The sequence below is a fragment of the Rhinoderma darwinii genome, chromosome 2 (genome assembly GCF_050947455.1).
Source record: "Rhinoderma darwinii isolate aRhiDar2 chromosome 2, aRhiDar2.hap1, whole genome shotgun sequence".
Classification (NCBI taxonomy): Eukaryota; Metazoa; Chordata; class Amphibia; order Anura; family Rhinodermatidae; genus Rhinoderma; species Rhinoderma darwinii.
In genome coordinates this window covers 200,603,432-200,617,572 of record NC_134688.1, presented here as the reverse complement: position 1 = coordinate 200,617,572, position 14,141 = coordinate 200,603,432, and the positions used below count along the sequence as shown (strand labels likewise).

At 39.6% G+C, this 14,141-nt stretch overlaps 1 protein-coding gene across 7 annotated transcripts in view; it reads left to right on the top strand.

Annotated features, from left to right (window-relative positions):
* DMD (dystrophin) overlaps positions 1-13,602 on the top strand; it is a 2,416,993-nt gene extending 2,403,391 nt beyond the window's left edge. For 3 of the 7 annotated variants that reach the window (XM_075852742.1, XM_075852740.1, XM_075852736.1), the window contains one exon: positions 8,068-13,602. In XM_075852742.1, the coding sequence (XP_075708857.1) occupies positions 8,068-8,165 (98 nt within the window). In that variant the 3' untranslated portion in view covers positions 8,166-13,602. Of the gene's footprint in view, positions 1-5,773; positions 5,806-8,067 lie in introns of all 7 variants that reach the window. The other 4 variants (XM_075852738.1, XM_075852735.1, XM_075852737.1 and 1 more) reach the window with 3 other exon arrangements.
* Positions 13,603-14,141: the final 539 nt, after the last annotated feature.

Sequence of the window (14,141 nt, the reverse complement as noted above, 5' to 3'; positions counted from 1 at the left end):
GACAGTGAATGCCGAACACAATATACAGCAACCTGTTAAAAAAAAAGAAAAAGTTCGTACTTACAGAGATCTGCCCTCCCGGCCGTTGCCTTGGTGACGCGCCTCTCTTGACATCGGGCCCCACCTCCCTGGATGACGCGGCAGTCCATGTGACCACTGCAGCCTGTGCTTGGCCTGTGATTGGCTGCAGCTGTCACTTGGACTGAATTGTCATCCCGGGAGGTCAGACTGGAGGAAGAAGCCGGGAGTTATCGGTAAGTCAGAACTTCGTTTTTTTTTTTACAGGTTCATGTTTGTTGGGATCGGAAGTCACTGTCCATGGTGCTGAAACAGTTTAACTCTTTCAGCACCCTGTACAGTGACTATGTCCTGACGTCGCGTACCGGACATTTTTTTGCCGGGTTCGGCCAAAACGAGTTCGGCCGAACCCGGTGAAGTTCGGTTCGCTTGTCCAGGTTCGCTCATCTCAAAGACACTCCGTTTGGATGTTCGGAAACAGAAAAGCACGTGGTGCTTTTCTGTTTACATTCATCCTTTTGACAGCTGGTGCGCTGTTTCAGTCGGTTCGCACGGAAGTGCTTCCGTGCAACCTGCGTGGTTTTCACGCACCCATTGACTTCAATGGGTGCGTGATGCGCGAAATACGCAGAGTTATTGAACCTGTCGCGTTTTGTACGCAGCGAAAAAACGCTGCGCAAAAAGCACGGACTGTCTGTACTGCCCCATAGACTTGTATTGGTCGATGCGTGGCGCGCGAAAACCACGCGGCCCGCACGGACCGAATACACGCTCGTGTGAATCCCCCCCTTACACTGACAAAACAGATGTCAATGCCAACGGTCTGCTGTTTAGGGAGAAAGAAGTAATTCATTCCACCTCAATCATTTATTTAACCCTGACGGATGATCGGGAATAAGTGAAATACAAACAGTTAAAGAAGCGCTCCCGCAAATTTTTTTTATTCCTTGACCTGCTGGAAAGGTGCATTATGTAAATTGTGATAAAGATCATTTTCTTACCGGTGACAGGTTACAGGGAGATTACGCGTTGCTCTGCTGTAAGTACCACAGAAACGTTAACGAAATGTCGGGATTGGGAATAGACATCCCGTCCTGGCTAGACAGCGAATAGACATTCCTTCCAAACACTTCAGTAAAGTTACTATGTCAGTATAAGACAGCACATAGTGAATAACGCAGTGTCACTATGCGCTGACTAAATGAATGTGGAGAAGTGCATGACGCTGATTGGTCAGCATCATACACTCCTCTGTACAACGCCCACTTGGTCGAAAGTAAAAACACGCCCAGTTTGGCATTAATAAGGTAATTAGCATAAAGCTAAAAATCGCTCCTAACGTGGTAAAAATAGTTTTTCTACATAAAAAGCACTGTGGTCACCTACATTATAGCGCCCCCTTCTCCTTATGTAGGAGATAGGGCACTTATAATGTGGTGACAGAGCCTCCTTTTAAAGAGGCTCTGTCACCAGATTATAAAATCCCTATCTCCTATTGAATGTGATAGGCGCTGCAATGTAGATAATAGTAAAGTTTTTTTTTTGTTTTTATTTTTTAAACTATCATTTTTGCCCAAGTTATGAGCAATTTTAGATTTATGCAAATGAGTTTTTCAATGGACAACTGGGCGTGTTTTCTCGTTTTACCAACTGGGCGTGTATTCTGTTTTTACCAACTGGGCGTGTTCACTCGTTTTACCAACTGGCCGTTGTGAATAGAAGTGTATGACGCTGACCAATCGGCGTCATACACTTCTCATCGTTCCCACCCAGCTTCTTTCACTGCACAGACACACAGCGCGTTCTAGCGAGATCACGCTGTGACATCACTTCCTCCCATAGGTCCTTCACAATTGCGTCGGACGAGAGAAGACACATCGGCTCCAGGCGTTCGAGAGGGTACAGGTGAATCTGCAGCAGCATATCTCAGACGCCTGGAGCCGATGTGTCTTCTCTCGTCCGACGCGATGGTGAAGGACCTGTGGGAGGAAGTGACGTCACAGCGTGATTTCGCGAATACACGCTGTGTGTCTGTGCAGTGAAAGAAGCTGGGTGGGAACGATGAGAAGTGTATGACGATGATTGGTCAGCGTCATACGCTTCTATTCACAACGCCCAGTTGGTAAAATGAGTACACACGCCCAGTTGGTAAAAACAGAATACACGCCAAGTTGGTAAAACGAGAAAACACGCCCATTTGTCCATTGAAAAACTCATTTGCATAAATCTAAAATTGCTCATAACTTGGGCAAAAATAATCGTTTAAAAAAAAAAAAAAAAGCACTTTACTGTTACCTACATTGCAGCGCCGATCACATTCAATAGGAGATAGGGATTTTATAATCTGGTGACAGCCTCTTTAAGTCTAGACCTATTTGCGCACATTCAATATCCTAAGCATGCTCAGCCCATTTAGTAAGGAAGGGTGGAGGACAGTGCGGCATGCGCAGTAAGCCGCAATAAATCTCCCTGCTAATGCAGACACGGTGCCAGAACCAAGCTCAGTACATATATACAGCACCAAATCCAAACTTAGTACATACATACAGCACCAGAACCAAACTCCGTACATATATACAATACCAGAACAAAGCTCAGTTCATATATGCAGTACCAAGCTCAGTACATATATACAGTACCAGAACAAAACTCAATACCTATATACAGTACCAGAACCAAGCTCAGTACATAAAAACACCGGATTGGAGCGGATGCCAGTCTGTTTCTCTGTTTTTATACTACATTATGGGTTGGTATGGTTATTTTGTTTCTTGCTTGTAAAATGAGTTACCCACTTGTAATATAATACTATATACAGTATGCTGCGCAAAATACCGCTTGCTATCCGCTTTATGGTATATATTTTTGTGTACTTTTGTATCTATATATAAAAATGATCGGGGATTCACCATACTGATATTTTACACCAGGGGTCAGCAAACTATGGCACTGGTGGCACGGCCGGTATGCAGGGCATGGTTTGCTGGTACACTTCCTTCTCCTAGTGTCCAGTGCTGCTGTGCACTTGACGGCGCTGAACACAGGGAGAGAGAGCGGCGCTTCATTATGCACTTGGTTTTTGCTGGTCACCAGGAAAGAGAGCAGTGCTTCACGGTCTTTGTCGCTTCTAAAAACCCTTGGCGAGCACACAATGCAGTACTGCTCTCTCTCTCTCCTGGTGATCAGTGCCACAAGGTGTTCAGTAACCACTCTGTAAAAGAAGAGTTAGAAAAAGTTGCCAGCTCTCTCTCGCCTGTGTGCACCCCCAACAAGCTGGTGTTCTGTAGCCTCTCTCTCCTGTGTGCCCCCCATCTTGTGTTTAGTAGCCGATGTCTCTCCTACGTGCACCCCCCCCCCCCCCAAAGGTGGTGTTCAGTAGCCTTGTATGCGCCACAGATAAATTATCTTTGCAAAGCAAGTCCGGGAAAGGGTCACATTGAAATGCACGTTTAATTAACTGATTGATTTATGTCACATACGTGGTAACAGTTTGTCTTATGATGTCCATGTTTGTATGGCACCCGGAGTACTTCATCTTTGGAGGGAGGGAGGGAGAGAGAGAGAGATACATTTGCCTTCTGTTCAGAATAAATATTTACATTTAGTGACTCACAGGTGATCTCTTCTCAGATTGGAGTCGTTCTTTCTCTTTTCTATCCGATCCAGACCTCCATGACGACGACTCCTGACCACGACCCATTTCTGCAGCGTTTGCTGCTCAGATGTCTTTGGCTGCTTACTTTTCCAACATTTCCGCACCTATAAACCAAGATTAAAATGTTCATGGTGCCACACTCTATGCCCCTGAATATAATAGTGTCATACACTGCACCCCTGAATATAATAGTACTATACACGGTGACCCTGAATATAATAGCAACATACATATAATAGTACCATAATGTCCCCATGAATGACAATTTTATTTATGAACACCGTGTATGGTACGATTAGAAACGCTGTAAAGTAAAGCACCACACACACAGTGCCCTTTGTAGATAGTGCCCCTCATAGAGCCCTTTGTAGATAGTGCCCCTCATAGAGCCCTTTGTAGATAGTGCCCCTCATAGAGCCCTCTGTAGATAGTGCCCCTCATAGAGCCCTCTGTAGATAGTGCCCCTCATAGAGCCCTCTGTAGAAAGTGCCCCTCATAGAGCCCTCTGTAGATAGTGCCCCTCATAGAGCCCTCTGTAGATGGTGCCCCTCATAGAGCCCTCTGTAGATGGTGCCCCTCATAGAGCCCTCTGTGGATGGTGCCCCTCATAGAGCCCTCTGTAGATGGTGCCCCTCATAGAGCCCTCTGTAGATGGTGCCCCTCATAGAGCCCTCTGTAGATGGTGCCCCTCATAGAGCCCTCTGTAGATGGTGCCCCTCATAGAGCCCTCTGTAGATGGTGCCCCTCATAGAGCCCTCTGTAGATGGTGCCCCTCATAGAGCCCTCTGTAGATGGTGCCTCTCATAGAGCCCTCTGTAAATGGTGCCCCTCATGGAGCCCTCTGTAGATGGTGCCCCTCATGGAGCCCTCTGTAGATGGTGCCCCTCATGGAGCCCTCTGTAGATGGTGCCCCTCATGGAGCCCTCTGTAGATGGTGCCCCTCATGGAGCCCTCTGTAGATGGTGCCCCTCATGGAGCCCTCTGTAGATGGTGCCCCTCATGGAGCCCTCTGTAGATGGTGCCCCTCATAGAGCCCTCTGTAGATGGTGCCCCTCATAGAGCCCTCTGTAGATGGTGCCCCTCATAGAGCCCTCTGTAGATGGTGCCCCTCATAGAGCCCTCTGTAGATGGTGCAACTCATAGAGCCCTCTGTAGATGGTGCCCCTCATAGAGCCCTCTGTAGATGGTGCCCCTCATAGAGCCCTCTGTATATGGGAGTTACGTAAACAGGAGTGCATGCTTACTCGGCTTTTTCTGTAATTCCTATTAGACAGAACTCCCCTCCAGGATGCGGCAGTACCCTCAATGGGTGGGATAGAGGTTCGGGGGGCTTCCGTTCTTGACATAGGTGTAGTTTCTTTTATCCTTGCACATTAAAAAGGCTCTTCAATATTTTATGTTTTTAAAGGAAAAAAAAAATCCCTACCTATAGACATTGCAAAGAGAGGCTTTCCCTACTGCAATTGTCACATTTGTGACACTGCTACAGTGGGGAAAGCCTGTAAGAGTGTGTGTGTCTCGTACATTGCACGGACCGTGGGGGAGAAGAGCTATGTATGGACTTGAGCGCCACTATGTTTACATGCAGCGGTACTCCATTTATTGTGCGCTGGAGGGTGTTGTTTTTTTTTTTTTTTTACAAACATATTTTTTAAGACTAAGAGTGCTAAATAAAAAATAAAAAAAAAAGATCCTGGAAGACCCCTTTATCTTTTTAACAGTTCAGAGCCTCTATTTTGTTTGAAAAGATGTGTTTTCTTTCCCAACAACTCCCCATAACTAAATTTCATGGATCCAGAGAATGACATGCAGGGAACGGGATACTAAGGTTAGCTGCAGTGATGTTTTGAGTGAAGTAAATCCTTGACTTTTTCATTCAGTAATCACGTGTAAAACCGTTCTTCATTATGACATCTCTGAGTAAATGTGAATGTCTTCCCTCTGTAGCTTGGCCACTATTGCAGCTCTGCTGTAGCTGCCAGTGGAGGTAAATCTTTGTGAACAGGTCTTTAATCTTACAGTGTTAACTGTCATATTTATCACTGGTTTTCTCCTTTTTCTTCTTTCTTCTACATCCACTTCTTACTCTCATTACAAAAGGAAGAACTGTCCCTGGAAAGCAAATGAGAGAGGTTAGTGAGGACTGGGCTTGCTGCCATCCAGCTTGTGTCTGTCACATTTCACATCCCTCGCCTGGCATTTATGCAGCTAGCAGTCTCTTTAGCCGAGTGCGTTTTACAAGAGTGCTCTAACATGCCAACATTTACTACCTCTCAACGAGTAGTAGGATAATGGCAAGCCTTTGGGAAAGCTTGAGTATTCATGATATCATTTTGCCCAGAATGAATTGAGATGTAGTTGTAATGTCCTGGCTCATTTGGCGATTTCTCTTCCCAATCCATTTACTTTGGTCACAAATAATGAATCCCTTAATTCTCTGGAAGCGGGTATAATATTGTAGATGTGATATATATTTGCTGCCATCCACAGCAACACTTAAGCAGGGTGTGCATTGTACTGTGTAATTCTGCATTATGATAAATTAATATGCCAATAAAGGAAACAATCGGCTTTCTTAAAGGGTTTTCCTTTAAGAAGGTGTTTATTGCTTTGATAGGTATTTCTAAGGAGGATAAACAGAGATAATCTTATATACTTTCACTATTTGTTGGACGTGTTGAGAGGTATACAAATTAATCCAGTCGCCATTAACATTTACATAGTGTCGCATGTGATTATATTTATATATATATGTATATATATATATATATATGTTTCATGTGGTTTTCATATTGTGCTATCTACTAATAACCTTTATGAAGTTTACCATATACAGCATTCTGACCCCTTAATCATTGCGTCTTTTGTGTCTGCATGAAATTTAAATATCCTGTTGCACGGAGCTATAATTCCACATCCTGCTTTACCATGTTATTATGGCATCATACATTTCTTTTAATGTAAACTTATAAACTGGCCACCCATCAGTTATTCTACTTGTATGGATATCATATAAATATATAGATGTGTCATAAATGATTACGGCAGCAAAGGAGATGGGCTTTGGTAGATCACCTTCTCGCATATTGTAAAATATGATGGTGTCGATAAACAATATCCCACGCCATTCATTCTTGTATAGTGTATACGCATTGAATGGCTTGGCTGACACTAAACAGAAAAGGACCCTATTTAAAGAGGCTCTGTCACCACATTAGAAGTGGCCTATATTGTACATGATGTGATCGGCGCTGTAATGTAGATTACAGAAGTGTTTTCTATTTAGAAAAACGATCATTTTTGACTGAGTTATGACCTATATTAGTTTTATGCTAATGAGTTTCTCAATGGACAACTGGGCGTCTTTTACTATATGACCAAGTGGGCGTTGTGGAGAGAAGTGTATGACGCTGACCAATCGGCGTCATACACTTCTCTCCATTCATTTACACTGCAGATAGCTATATATATCGCTATCTCCAGCCTCATATACACACACATACACACATACACACATACACACATACACACATACACACACACATACACACACACACACACACACACTACTGCAGTGTCCTGATAATGAATATACATTACCTCCAGCCAGGTCGAGATGTGTATTCTGAATCCTGACCACTTCTCTGCACGTCTCTGCGAGACTACAACACAGCACAGCGAGATCTCTCTGTGAATGACCGCTTACAGCGTAATCTCGCGAGACTACACCTGCTGTGCTGTAAATCAGAGATGCTACAGAAGTGGTCAGGATTCTGAATACACATCACGTCCTGGCTGGAGGTAATGTATATTCATGATCAGGACACTGCAGTAATGTTAATGTGTGTTTATGAGGCTGCAGATAGCGATAGCGTTATCTGCAGTATAAATGAATGGAGAGAAGTGTATGACGCTGATTGGTCCATATCAGCCAATGATGTTTCAGCTGCTATTTTCAAGATTTAAAATTAAATCGGGCATCTGATTGATCTGCACTGCCATCTGTTTACCTGGCACCACTGGTTTTCCTGTGCACTAGTTTTCAAAAATAATCGCCAAAGTTTTGACCCTATGTGTTTGTTGTGTGCTAGCCCCAACAGAGGTTCACTAAATAATTTTTGTATTACTGGACTGTAACTACAATTAACAATGCATCTTTATTTAAACTCACTATTCCCATTTTAACACTAATTCCTTTTTTTTTTTTTCATTGAAAATGTATTTTTTGATTTTAAGATAATATTCACTTGTGTAAAAAGTTACTCCTATATTATCGAAAATAGATTAATTAGCCTTTTCTTGCCTGATGTACATTATTATCATATGGTCTTAACGATTTATTATTGTATATTTGTTCTATTAATAATGGTTTATTTTATGGTTTTTTTCTGCAGGAAACAATGTAGGAAATCTCTTCCACATGGCGGATGATTTGGGAAGAGCGATGGAAACGTTAGTCACAGTTATGACTGAAGACGAGGTGTTGGATTGACAACTCCCTACACACCGCATGTGTTTTTATATACTATCTTCGTACAACAAAAAGGGGATTAGACTGTAAGAGTTTACAAGAAAATATCTATATTTTTGTGAAGGGTAGTGGTACTATACTGTAGATTTCAGTAGTTTCTTAAATCTGTTATTGTTTTGGTAACAATGGCAGATTTTAAATGTCTATGCAATTGTACAAAACCAATAAGAAAACTACATGTAAAATCTTAAAGCTTAAAAAAACTTGCCATTTCTTTTTATGGAGGGCAATTTTGGGTTGTTTAAAAAAATTTATATCAGTTATAATGAAAGATTGTAAACTAAAGTGTGCTTTATAAAGAAGAAAATGTTTATAAAAAAAATCCCTTTAAAAAGGTTTTAAAAAAAAAAAAAATCAGTTCATTGAGTTTAGAATCACATTGGCTTTGTAACTGTAGCTCAACAATATCCATGTTAAGTGTCATTTTTCTTGTGTATTGAAGAACACGAGTTATAGCACCAAATATGATACTGACATATGGTCCATCTGCTACAGACACGTTTGTTATCAGAAGAGCAATGGAAATGGCCAAGTCCCACATCAAGAATTTGAATGCAACTTTTTATTTTATTAAAAACTCTGTGCAGTCAACATTGAAAAATCTTTTCGAGAACTAGGTTGTCCTGTTGAAGCTACTTGTCTATACTTGGAAAATCCAAAGGCTAACACAGATGTTTGTAGCTGTGGCGCGGACTGTTGCATGACTACTCTGGGGGCACACATTTTTTGGGCTCAACCTGTATTCAGAAGAATTAGGTCTATGAACTAGTGACTTTTGACTCTAGTGAGTTAATGAGTTAAAAAAATTGGTTAAACCCACAAAATGACTGTTTCATTGGTGTGCAGGCAACTGCTACAGATTAACACAGATAATGTTCAGCCCCATGGGCTCAGTGTCTAGCATCAAGAATGATTTGATTTTTTTTTTCCATGTTTTTAAGACTGAGTTCAATATTTTGTTTTATTACATATTTTGACACCCATATTCTGTTTGTAAATTCATATTTAACATGGGAGAATGTATGACCTGGGCATCCAGATTTAACCTCTAACTTACAGAAGAGCAGTCCATGTTTCGACTAGTCTGCTAATGATGTGTTTATGCTGGTCATGAGAGGCCGGACATGCTAATGTGTGTATATATTTCCAAGCCTTGTAAGGCAAGGTAAGATTTTAACATGCCTTCTGTACAACAAGAATACCACAATGTAGCAGTCCCTTGGTGGGCACTGTCCATTTTGAATGTTCAACTTTTTGAACTTTTTATAGGAATATGTGGGTGTGCCCAAGTAATTGCCTAATCTCTCTATTGCCTAGGTTTGGCTACATTATTAGTAAATGTAAAACTTATCGGCTTTTAATACATCTCCATTACCTTTTTGCTGGTTTCCCCTATTTTTCATTTGCTTTTGAGGCTCTTCTCATGACTTTTCTGGCAGCTTTCAATTCCTTTTTGACTGTCAGAATAGCGTAGCATTCTGTGCAATATTTTCCAGTAAAAACAATAGACCTATTTTAAGTCAATGTGGTGGTAAAAATCCTTTAAACTGTCAAAAAAAGTAAAAACTGGATGTCATGACACCAGTGTGAACAGAATCTTACCCTGCGGTATATTAAATATATATCCTTTCTTTACCTGGAAATCCTCAATAAATAATATAGCTGCTGTTGATAGCTGTAGGCTAAACTAGCTCATTCGAACTTAATATTCCCTGCATCCCAGTTGATTAACATATGACTAATTCATGCACCCTGACCCATTAACGCTATGTACTGGGCTGCAATGAGTTTTCATGTGGTGTTAAGCCATTCAGACCCCACAGTCCATTGACAAGACTATACCTTTTGTATACGGACATATATTGGCTGTATAGACACAATAATATTTGGATTGTCAACAGCATCTAGTCTGTAGATTATCTTCAAATATCAACTTATTGTTTTTCTACACTGCACATAGTAAAAATAACTGAAAGATAAGGGAAAATGAAAAAAGGTGATTTCATTTAGGAAGATTTATATAAAACATTTTCTGAAGATATAGACAATGGTAGGGATTCAGTTCAATTTGGCTAAGCAATAATACAGTGTGCATCCAGATAGCCAGTGCAGTTTGCCTCAGAATTGGGAAATTAATAATTTTGTATATTGAAGGTATTGCACTGCAATCTAGGTGGGTGGTTGTTCCTGTAAAATAAATGACCCATTAAAGTATCTTATATAAATTAACGTAATACTAATGTCACTTTTCGAGGTTACCAGTAATGTCCGTAATCAAAAGATTATAATTTTTTTTTAATATTAAATGGGGTAAAAAACAAAACAAACGTACTCTGGCTATAATGCTGTTTTACTCCCATTTCTGCAAGATATTCCTGTTAGAGTTCACCTGTCAAATCTGCACACTGGCACTTTGGAAATATCATTTCTTTTGGTACTAGAAAAAGATGGGAAAAGTGTGTGTCCGTGTCAGTCCCACCTGCATTTCCTGATGTTCTCTGTTATTGGGAACAGTCATTGTAAGTGACTAACCAACTAATTACCAGGATCACCATTACCACTTAGGCTGAAAGTAGGGGATTGCTGCTTGTGAAAACAAAAAATTGTGGCGATTTACTTATTTTTGCCCTGTCATTCGAGCTGCAGAGCAGTTGGAAAGTGAATTGCTTTAACGGAGTTCGCGAAAAATGATAGCTCTCCAGTAAAGGCAATCAGGAGATTCCATTTTCATCAGATATGTTCTTGGCTTCCCATCTGCGTTTTTAGATCAGCTGCATCTCAACATGTCAACACTTTGAAACAGGGTACAAAAGCTACAACTGTGTTTATCTTTAACAGTCCACACATCAGTATGTAAACTATAGCCTTATATCTGGTGCCCCAGATGCTTCCATCTGTTTCGCTGTTCTGTTAACAAGTCAGAGAATCGTGACCGCTATTTGATAGCAGTGTTACAGACATTTAAAGTACTCCACATGGCGCTCTTCACTTGTTGCCTTGCATATATAGGTTCTATCAATATATACAAGGGATATTGTGCTACGGACAACCCATTGGGTCATACAGGATTCCTGATTTTATTCGTTTTAATAATTATTATTATGTCGTCAAACATGGCAATCCATGTTACATCTACCTCACTGCGTTCTGTGGTGTTTGAACATTTGTGCAAAACATTTACCACTTTCTCAATCTCCATGGCCATTGATAAAACAAATCATGTAGAATAGATATTTATTAATTACCTACAATAAAGGTGCAGCCCAAGTTAAATTGAGAATCTTTAATAATATAATTTTGGTCTTACTCTTTAGCTTGTCTAAAGCATATATATTTGTGTATACAAACCCATATACAGGGTTTTCTTATAAGTTGTTTTTTTTTTTAAGCACACCGTTTTACTACTGAATGTTTACTCCCCACATATATTTCTTCTGAGATGTTTTTGTTTTTTTGTAACATTTTAATTTATGAAAGGTTACCATCAATCCTGTTTGGTATATGTTCCCAATTATTTCAGGTTATGGAGCAATAATATAGCGAAGACGTTACATATAAAAAGTTAATTGGCTTAAAAATACACCCAATAAGCAAAGATACATAAATGAAACTTCCATGTTCCTGTAATCAACACTTGAAAAGTGAGATCATCGTTGCGTGTCACAAGTCATTATTTTTCTCTCATCCGCTCAGTTTTTATTTTTTAGTATCATCGTTGTGTATTTTTTCATGCTGTTGAGTTCATTGCCCACAAAAAGCACCATATAAAACGGTGGCAGACACTCTGCTAATGAGCATGGTCTAGAATGATGCTACTGAATGTCCAAAGCCCAGATTGTAGATGTGCTCTCACACATCAGGTTTCATGCTTCAGCTTATTTTAGTATTTATGCAGCTTATTATGTGGAGTTAATTTCACAACCACATGCGTGATAGTCTAATAATGAATTAATATCTGTTTATTTAATTAAAATTACTAATTGGAATAGTAATTGTGGAAAAAACACTACCGAATGTGTATCCTGTGCCACAGGTAGAATATAGGCTGCAGTAAACAGCGGCCTGTAATTATGTCAATAGGTAGGTGGGGAAGTTACTTTAGTTACTATATATATATATATATATAAACAAACATTGGGAAACAAATTAAGGCCTCATTCACATCTGCGTTGGAGATTCCGTTAGGGGCCTCTGTCGCAGATCCAGCCGATATTATCGGAGACAATAGTTCTATTGTCTCTAGTAAAACCATGGCCACCCAGACGGAGCAACTGAACCCATTAAAGTCAATGGGTTCCGTTGGCTGCCGGGGGTGTCCATCGTGCAACGGAACTATATATATATATATATATATATATATTATTATTTTTTTTCTCATGTATTCAAGTGAATATAACCTTTAAAAATGTTTCTATAGGAGTTTGAGATTTAAATAACGTTTCTTCCTTCCTCCAAAAACATCACCCTTTTATTCAAATGAATAGGGCGGAGTTGCAATACCACTCAGAGCCCATTGACTAGAGTGGTTCTGTTTGTGGGGGAAAAAAAAAAGTAGCCAGGTTTTTTTTGATCTTCTACATCCCCTATAATTGAAGTTATTCATAATTCATTTTTTTGTTCTTCGTTTTTACATGTTTGTGTTATATGCCCCTAAATCAGAACATTTTAATTTGCCTTCAACATGGCTTCTATTTTATTCAATATGTTAGAATATAAAACGTTTATTACAAACTTAATGAAATGGTCTTGACTCCCCTTCACATTAAAAATCTATTGTTTTCTTAATACATATATCAAAAGCTTTCGTCTTCTAAGGGATTGCCTCGTTCTTCCCAGATGTCCGATAAGGTTCATGTAATGGTCATCCTCTCATTTTGTTTTACAGACTGTAGTGTGTGTGCGCCAGACTTGGTTTTGAAAACAAAAAAAGAATTTGCACGGTTTGAGTGGTTCATTTTGGTTTCTCTAATATGCATTAGTTTTAGAGTGTCTCTTTCAAATATATATTTCTACACTAAATAAAAAGGAGAAGCTTTTCATTTGGTTTCAACCTTATTTAGAAATTTTATGTTTTTACAAAACATAGTATTATACTGCAAAAAGTTCCTCCATGTTAATCCATGACATCCGCATTTGGCATGTTCTGACATTACCTTGGCCATCATATGAAGTTGTGTTTTAACATCCAACACTGTCAACTTTTACTAATTATTTTTATATACATATTTTTTATTTTATTCCTGCATTTTCACAACATATCAAGTTCACCAAAAATATGCCTTACTATTGTATTATATAATGCTTTACTCTGTATATCAATAAAGCACGCAATTATGTTACTTATAAAGCAATGTCCCTCTTTTGTGCTCCTTCTTTTGTGCTCCTTCTTTTTACAATATGTAACATGGTTTATTATTGATTTCTGTAATTTTTCAATGAAAAATGCTTTATGTAAGTTCTCCTTTATTGTCTGTTTTAGTAAATATGTGCATTGCAGGAAATAATTGGGGCGCATTCTTTCTAAGAACGCTACATTGAGTCGTTCCTTTATTTCTCCTGGAAATGTATGATTAAAATTGTCAATAGGGTGTTACCATTTATCTGGTCAATGGGGCATGTCTTTACACCGTTGGACGTTGTCAGCACTGATGGACGTGGTCAGATTGTTTAGGGACACATTTAATTAACAAGGGGAATAGTAACACCAAGTTCACAATTTTGGCTTATACCCGACTATGTATAAATAGAGTTCTAAAACAGACGAAAAAACATTCTTCAGAAATGCAAGAAATTTGCTAAAATAGACACTCCAGGAAAGCTGAGTTTTTAAGTAAAGTTCCATGATTAAAATAAAGAAATTAGACTTAATCTAAGTGGTAATCTAATATGTTGTAGCCATTTCAGTATTGCTTACAGATTCAGTATTGCTTACTATGG